This window comes from Helianthus annuus, chromosome 10 (genome assembly GCF_002127325.2).
Source record: "Helianthus annuus cultivar XRQ/B chromosome 10, HanXRQr2.0-SUNRISE, whole genome shotgun sequence".
Lineage (NCBI taxonomy): Eukaryota > Viridiplantae > Streptophyta > Magnoliopsida > Asterales > Asteraceae > Helianthus > Helianthus annuus.
The window spans coordinates 174,244,802-174,254,224 of record NC_035442.2 but is presented as its reverse complement, the minus strand read 5'-3'; the positions used below and the strand labels follow the sequence as shown (position 1 = coordinate 174,254,224).

General features: G+C 41.8%; 1 protein-coding gene across 1 annotated transcript; it reads right to left on the bottom strand.

Moving 5' to 3' along the window:
* Nucleotides 1-365: 365 nt before the first annotated feature.
* LOC110883413 (putative UPF0481 protein At3g02645) lies at nt 366-1,808 on the bottom strand. The gene has a single exon (XM_022131176.1). The coding sequence runs from the start codon at nt 1,806-1,808 to the stop codon at nt 366-368; it is 1,443 nt and encodes a 480-aa protein (XP_021986868.1).
* Nucleotides 1,809-9,423: the final 7,615 nt, after the last annotated feature.

Genomic DNA, 9,423 nt, shown 5'->3' with positions numbered 1-9,423 from the left:
GTATTCCAAGTATAGATCGGAATCTACGCCAATGGAAAGAACGACACATTTGGCCTTTTTGTCAAATTTATATACATATATTAATTTTCAACAGTAGACATATTTTATTGAATAGTTTAATAACATATCTTGGATTCCTATCTTATATATGGTCTTAACTTGTAGTAATGACAACTACAACTTTTTTATAAACCATTTAACAGTTTATTGAATCTATAAAATAGTTGAATAACCAAGTAGCTTTAGACAACCAACTTAGAAGACACATGACAATTGGAAAAGAAAGCCCCAACCAATGTTACAAGTGAAAGATGAAGCTTAAGTATGACAATAATGCGATCGAAAGGATATTGAGACTGATTGAGCTAGCTAGAAGCGTACGGCAACAATGTGACTGTCTGTTTATCGCAACCATAAACGTCACAATAAGCTTGCCATGTTAACATGAATACAGTAACAATGCTAACCATGAACGCTACAATCTTCCATGAAGATTCAACAAAACTGCCAATACCCCTCAAAACCACCAGCAACCAACGTGCTAGCTTCTTCAAGAGCAAGTATGTCTTCATGCTCAGTCTACTTTCATAAACCTTATTAATTTTATCGATCTCTACCCGCAACTTGGATTTCTCTTTAGTTTTCGTGGTTGGTATAGAACTGCTCATCCCCGTGAAGAGTTTAGCAACTTCATTCGCACCCATGTCACCTATGATAACATTCTGACTTTTGAGGTACTTGGCATCATCCTTGGTAATGATAAGCCCACACATCAAACCCATATATTCATTAAATGGGAAGCTATCGGAGTTGGCTGTCACTGTTTCATAAGCAACCAAATTTCTTAAAATGACATAGGAGTCGTTGTTCAAAGTGATTATTGGCAGGTAAATATCTTTCCCAATGATGCGTATATTTTGAATTCCTTCGTCTTCTTTTAGGCTGTGAAACTGGAATCCAGATTTATCATGGAGTTTGGAAGCTGAAGAGACTACGGAAACTTCATTTTTGGTGAACGTTTCTAGAAGGGAGATAGTTTGTTCATATACTTGAACAATCTCTTTCTGTGGAAGTTTTGAAAGGAAACTATGACCCTGTGAAATAGATTCCCTATCCTCACGACGTTTGCGGCGTTTATGAACATCAGGGAGTTGGTTCCCAGGGAGGTTGTTTACTATTGAATAATACATATAATGGAGAAGATGGTCTACACTGGAAGGAGCTTGTGACTTCGAACACAACTTAAGTGGTGAATGAATCTCACAATACACTCGAAACACGGAAGGTGAAAAGCTATTGGTAGGATGGGAGGAGTTACCTGACGATGAGTGTAAAATATCTTCGATCTCCTTCAAAACCATAAACGGAATTTGGTTCTCCACCATCAATATATCTTGTGCCACCGATCTTTTTTTGAGTAGAAGTTGATTAAACTCCTCGAATTCCTCCTTCACTTCCTCCAATTCATTATTGGTTACCGCCTCTAGAAGCCTTCTAAATTCATCATCTTTCTCTGAAATATGTTTACGCTCTTCGTCTCTAAGTTTAGCTATATGTTCTTTGTTTTTTAATGACTGTAGATGCTCATCTAGTGGACCGTTATAAGTATGGAACAAATCAAGCAAGAAGAGACCATCAATGGCAAAGATCGTAGCCAACGAATCATCATCATCTTGTAGGAACATGTCATAACATGAACGTAACATAGGGACAGATCTTCGAACTTTATCTAGGACATGGAGCTTAAAATCCTTAATATCGTAATCCTTTAGGACCTTTCGCATGACACCAAGTTTTTTCTGCTCCATCTTGTAGGGCTGTAACCGAAAGTGATGAATCGGACCTAGCCCAATCTGTTGTGGTTCATAGGCCTCAGGTTTTTTGTGTTATGGTTTCAGGTACTTGAAATAGCGAAACAGAAGGGGTTTCAGAGTCAGTTTCGAGCTGATGATTGAAGATTTCAATTATTTCAACAACCCATTTTTGCTCTTTAGGGTCTGAAATCAACACTGTATCTGTTGTGGAGTCCATATGATGATGATTATGATGATAAAGCTATAGATGGTGGTACTTAGGATGCATTAACTATGTAAATGTGCTGTGTTTATATAATATGTTACTAGGTGTGAACTTTGTGCCACTTGTAATTTAAAAACATCAATTTGTTTAATTAAATATTAATCCCGTTAATCATGCATTGCCATTATAATTAGACAAAACTATATAAAAAGACTTGATGCCGTTCTCTACAAATTAATTGTGTCACCAAACGCAATGTCACACTCCATTGCTTGCTCGTCAATTTTTCGGAGTTATCTTTCACTAACTTATACATTTTTTTCTCAATTCAAAATAAAGAGATATATCTTGTGAAACATGATGAGTCCTATTTTTCTAATGGTGATTTATTGGTAACTTGTATCAGTATAATGCTTAATTTTGATGGTATTTGTTTTTTTTATTGTGTTTGAATTATGTGGTCTTCAAAACAACTATTAAGTCCTTTGCGTTGTCGTGGGGAGGCGTCAATCCACAGTAAAAACCCTGCTCAACTAAAAAAAAAAAGAAATGAAGCGCACATGATTGATTGTATATTAACAAGCATAGTGCCAAAATTACAATTAATCCTTTTAGAATCTAACGCACCATTGCTTGTATATATATATGCTAATATAATACAGCCCATGGCTTTATAGCTTAGTGGCATCTTAGGGGTGGGATAAAGCTTTGGGACCAATAGGTCCTGGGTTCGATTCCCACAAGGGGGGTTTTCCCATATTTATTGGGTTTCCTCCTGAATTGGTGTATAGACATTATGCCTAGTGGAGATGGATATGATCGGGTGGTTCCGCTGGTGGCTCGATGATACTCCAGTGGTCCGTCAGTGATCCAAATTTGCCGTTCAAAAAAAAAAAAAAATATAATACAAAATTTACAATCAATAGTTTAAGTGCGTTATACATTAAACCCTATTTTGTATTTTTAATGTCCTTTAGATCTTCATAACGTGCGTGAAGTGCGTCAATAGCTACTTGCAAGTATTCTTGTTTTTTCAATACTAGCCACCTTTTCTATTAGTTCATTAATGTTTTCCGTAATTCGATGATCAGACATCCTAACATCTTTTCAAGGACTTGTTGATCTTCATTCGAATTAAATATTCTTAAAGAAAATATATATAAATAAGATTGTAGTTCAATTAAAGAGTAAGACGAAAAACATCTTGCAAGATAATGCAAACAAATTAGTCATTATTACCAAAAGGCTCATAAACATTGGTGCAATTGGTAGCTTATTTCAAGCGGTCTTAGCCATCACTGCTATAATGACAACTAACTCATCATCGCCCTTAAGTTTGTAAATCTAAATTCAAATAAGAAACCATAAAATAGGAAAGCAAATTTTACATAAGAGGCTCAAAAAAATTATCTAACCTTGATTGCTTGTTTCAAGCCGCCTCAGTTGTCGTGCTCAAAAAACCCATCATCATTACCAATATACACTTATCGTAATATGTGACAACACGCAATTCGAACCTATTTTGTGTAACGAAGCATGCTTATGTGATTCATTATAATTATTAATTGTTACGTTGTACGCGTTATGTGTTATGATTTTGTGATACGTGTTAGTGAATGTGTAAATGATATATTATATGGATACATGATCCGATCGCACAACAATCCCCACACCCACTCGACCGCACAACAACCCCGAATCACACAAGCCCTTTGGGCCGTAAAGCTTGTAATCGGATATTAAGGCAGCCCATGTTTGGGTTAGCCCATCCCCTTACTCGTATACATTTGTTGGATGGTCATTATCTCACACTTTTACACAACACATCCACGCATACCGAAACCCTAGCTCCCTCCCCTCCTCTTCGAACCCGACGGCAATCATTCCCCCTTCTCGCAACAATCGTTCCTTGAATCGGATCACCTTTGACAATCGGTTAGTGTTTTATGATTCTGTTACACGTTATTATGATCCATGTTTTGATATCATGATTAGGGTTGTAGACATAATTGTTGATGATGAACCATATGTGATGTTCTTGTAATCGGCCCACATATAGATTGAATGATAGGGTTCGTGAAATCGTCTTGTTATGAATACTAATGATTCGTGATGCATGCTAATATGTTTTGGTGTTATGGTTATCGTTCTTGACTCGGTTAGAATTCATGTAAATTGGATGCTAGGATGCTTGTTTGATCTAGTATGTTGTGATGTTGTTCATATGAATCGGATTAGGGTTCATATGAAAGTCTGAAATAAAAACGGTTTTGATCGATGATAGCTTGAAAGGAAGTTGTTAGTTGATTGATGTAAACATGGAAACATTGAAACTGATTCATTGTTACAACCGATTGCTTGATTATTGGAATCATGGGACTAATCGCACAAGAGTATACACGAGCCCATTCGCACAAGCTGACCCGATCACACAAGACATCCGGCCGCACAAGATGTCTTGATCGCACAAGGTCATTGGGTTAGTTAACTGTTGGGCCGATGGACATGTTGGGTTGGGCTGGTCTGATCGCACAACCCACATAAATCGCACAAGTTGAGCTGGTATGCGGTTTGGGCCGGACAAGCCCAAAGGCTAGTCGCACAACCCAGTTCACTCGCACAAAAGGTTACCAGTCGCACAAGATTTTATGAATCGCACAAAGTGTTATGTCCATTAACTGTTGGGCCGGATGAGTGATTTGGGCTGGTTAATCTAAGTGAATCGCACAAGATTGTTAATTGGTTATTGAATTGGGCCGTGATGTTTTTGGGCCGTTATGTGTTACTTTTTGGACCGGTACATGTTGTGGATCGCACAACATGTTGGGCCTACTGTCTTTATATGCTCTTGACTGTTAACGTACCAAACGTGTTACCATGAACTTTACGTGCTTATGACTTGTTAGTCTCTGTGTAAACATACGTGCTCTACTTGAACCCAACCTGACTTGTACGGTAATCCTGTTAGGTCGTGATTGACCACTTTTAATTCAAGTAACTTTGGTATAATCTGCCGAGCAAACCAAGGTGAGTTCATTGCATTTTCTCAAGCATGCGTCCCGGTGGTTTGGGACAATTGGTAAACATTTGGAAGGGAAACTTGGGGTAAATAACCGAAACATAGAAACAATCATTTACCGGATTGCCTGTAAGGCAATGGGGTAATTAGTTGATAGCGCTATTAGGTTTGGCACCCTCACACCGGGCCGTAAGGACGAGCGTGAACTAATTACTGGGACAACTTGTAACGCGGATATAAGACCTCCTACAGCTTGTCAAGGTTGTTTGATACCTTGACTTTGACCAATGCCTGTAAGGCATTGGGGTTAGGCATTCCCATCATTGACGCTGCATACGGTACAATAAACGAATTAACAACGATATCAGAACCAAACAACGAGTTGATTTAACTAATATCTGGTAACTTCACACGTAAGCAACACCTTGAACTCACCAGCGTAGTCTGACACACTTGTTTGCATGCTTGTAGGTCGTTAACTTTGGAAAATGGACTTGCTATCTGGGCGTGCTGGAGTGGTCATGGATCGAAGCTGCTGGATCATTTATAATTGACACATTGGTTTTAAGTTTATTTTGAAACAATTACTAAACGACTTATCATATGCTTCCGCTACATAACTCTTGTGAATTAATTTTGTGTTTGACATTTAATCTTGGCGATCAATGACATGTTTTATTTAAGTATTTACTATTGGTTCAATGTGATTGGTGGCTCAGACTCTGATGTGTAACACGCCTCGCGGGGTTTCCGCAGGTGGTATTTTGGGGGTGTTACAGTTTGGTATCAGAGCCACTGGTTATAGTGAACTAGGTTTTAAAACGTTTTGTAAAACCAGACTATAACCACACATCTTCGAAAATCGATCATGACACTCAGCACCAGATTGCAAGGTTCGTTTCTCTCTCACTTTATACAGTACTTGCTTAGCAGTCACACACCCACAACGTATATGAACTAAAACATTTAACACCGTAGTGACTTGATGGTGTGACACTACTCTTCGACTCATGAAAACCATAGAACTGTGATATCATCTGTTGTGTTGTTTGAACGGGGGAAACTTCGAGCGTAAGCTAAGAGGCACTGAGATAAGCATGCAAATTGCCTTATTATTATGGGTGCACACTTAATAATAACGCGGGGTGCATGTAAGTCCCAGTGAGGCTTATCGAGCGTGAGAAGGGTTCTGCCTTACTATGTGTGAACTTGGTAGTACGTAAATATCAGTGTGATACTTGACTCCTATCTCGCTTCGATTTCTAAATCGGTTTATTCCCCACTATAGAAACATGAGTGGACGAGGACACGGACGTGGCAACATCAACATGACTCAGGCTGAGTTGAATGACCTAATCAATACCCGCGTGGCTGAGGCTCTAGCAGCCTATCAAGCTGGTACGGAATGTACCAAGTACTCTTTACTCTTATACCACGTACACGTCTTTTCATTCCTGTAATATGTTTCCTCCCGTTATTTAGGTCAGCAAGCGCAACCTCAACCTAACCAGCCTGCGTGTACGTTCAAAATGTTTATGAACTGCAAGCCACAGACCTTCACCGGGACTGAAGGGGCTGTGGGACTCCTAAGATGGTTCGAGAAAGCAGAGTCCGTGTTTGCTATCTGTAACTGTCCGGCTGGGGACAGGGTGAAATATGCTGCGGGTACCTTGGCTGATGGTGCCCTAACATGGTGGAACGCCCAAGTGCAGTTGTTGGGCATTGATGCAGCGAATTCCACAACTTGGGAAGACTTTAAAGAACTGATCAGGGAGGAGTACTGTCCTCGGGACGAGGTCCAAAAGTTGGAAAACGAATACTACGACTTGAAGATGGTTGGATCTGAAGTCGAAGCGTATGTGAAGCGATCGTATGAACTGGCCGACATGTGCCCGAACTTGTCTCGGCCTATGTCCCGGAGGATTGAGTTATTCATCAAAGGGTTGCCTCCGCGTGTGAAGAGCTTGGTCACTGCAGCCCATCTCAATGATTTGACACATATCGTTCGTCTGACTCACAAGATTGTGGATCAAGAGGTGGAAAGCGATTCGTTACCCCCGCGTATTTCGGCCACTAAAGCTGCTACACCCACTGCCACTGCGTCCGCTAATGATAACAAGCGGAAGTGGAGTGATTATGACAAGGCATCCAGTGCTGGCCAGACTCAGAAAAGGCCAGACAACAGCAACCGCAACATCAGCCAGTCGTCTTCTGTCAATCAAGGCCAGGGAAGTGGTCAAAGTCAGGGCTCGTATGCAGGGAAGAAACCACAGTGTAATAAGTGTGGCTACCATCATTTCGGGCCATGTAGTCGCACATGTCGCAGGTGTGGTAAAGTGGGCCATGAGGCCAAGGATTGTAGGGCCTCACAGCCCAAACATCAGCAGCAACAGAACCAGCACAACCAGAGACAACAGGGACAACCGCCCCAGCAGAACCAGGGTCTTAGGAGGGGGTGCTATCAATGTGGGGACGAGGGTCACTTTAAGCGGGACTGCCCTCAGTTAAACCAGAACGCCAACGACAACAACCGCCCGAATAATAACAACGCTGGAAACAACAACAACAACGGCAACAACGGGGGAAATGGTGCTCGGGGCAGAGTGTTTCAGCTTGGAGCAGGGGATGCCAGGAATGACGGCAACGTTGTAACTGGTACGTTTCCTGTTAATGATCGTATTGCTTCTGTATTATTTGATTCGGGTGCCGATTGGAGTTACGTGTCCCTAGAGTTTAGTCAACGATTAGGGATAACCCCAACACCTTTAGAGGTTAAACAAGTAGTAGAATTAGCAGATGGTAAGACGATAGAAGCCTCAAATGTCCTCTTTGGATGCAAACTAGATCTCGTGGGTCAGGTGTTTGACATTGACCTCCTTCCCGTTACGCTCGGTAGTTTTGACATAGTGGTAGGCATGGATTGGTTGTCCAAGCACCAAGCAGAAATTCTATGTAAGGAGAAGATTGTGCGTATTCCTCTCCCTGATGGAGAGTCACTGTTGGTTTAAGGGCATCGTAGTGGGACGATGGTTGGGATTATCACGGCCATGCGTGCACAGCAGTATCTACAAAAGGGGTATCCTGCACTGTTAGCGTTAGTTACCAACGCTCAGTCTGAAGAGAGTAAGATAGAGGATCTACCAGTGGTGCGAGAATTCGCTGATGTGTTCCCAGAGGAACTACCAGGGCTACCTCCTCATCGTCAAGTAGAATTTCAGATTGATCTTTTGCCGGGAGCGGCCCCAATTGCTCGAGCTCCTTACCGTTTAGCACCTGGAGAGTTACAGGAACTGTCCAATCAATTGCAGGAGTTGTTGGATAGGGGTTTCATTCGACCCAGTTCTTCGCCTTGGGGAGCCCCAGTTCTGTTCGTGAAGAAGAAAGACGGGTCATTCCGTATGTGTATTGACTATCGAGAACTCAACAAGGTGACCATTAAGAACCGCTATCCGTTACCACGCATCGACGACTTGTTCGACCAGTTGCAAGGGTCAAGCTTCTATTCGAAGATCGACTTAAGGTCGGGTTATCACCAGGTAAGGGTTAGGGAAGAGGATGTTCCCAAGACAGCCTTTCGAACACGCTATGGACACTATGAGTTTTTGGTCATGCCGTTTGGATTGACCAATGCACCAGCGGTTTTCATGGATCTCATGAACCGCGTATGCAAGCCATATCTCGACGAGTTTGTTATAGTGTTTATTGACGACATCTTAGTCTATTCCAAGAACAAGGAAGATCACGAGCGTCACCTACGTCTCATCTTGGAACTCTTGAGAAGGGAGCAGTTGTATGCGAAATTTTCTAAGTGCGACTTTTGGATTCGAGAAGTGCACTTCCTTGGGCATGTTGTTAACGAGAAAGGGATACATGTGGATCCTGCGAAGGTGGATGCGGTTAAGAATTGGGCGGCACCGAAGACTCCGTCTGAGGTGCGACAATTTCTTGGTCTCGCAGGGTATTATCGAAGGTTCATTAAAGATTTCTCGAAAATCGCGCAACCTCTCACCTCACTGACACAGAAGAACACAGCGTACTCTTGGGGAACGAAGCAAGAAGAGGCCTTTCAGTTGTTAAAACAGAAACTTTGCAGTGCACCGATCTTGTCTTTACCAGAGGGCACCGAAGATTTTGTGGTATATTGTGACGCGTCAATTCAGGGTCTCGGTTGCGTGTTGATGCAACGCGAGAAGGTAATAGCTTATGCTTCTCGTCAGCTGAAGGTGCACGAGAAGAACTACACGACGCACGACTTGGAGTTAGGAGCGGTGGTATTTGCGTTGAAGATTTGGAGGCACTATCTGTACGGTACCAAATGCACCATCTACACCGACCATAGGAGTCTCCAGCACATCTTCGACCAGAAAGAGTTGAATATGCGACAA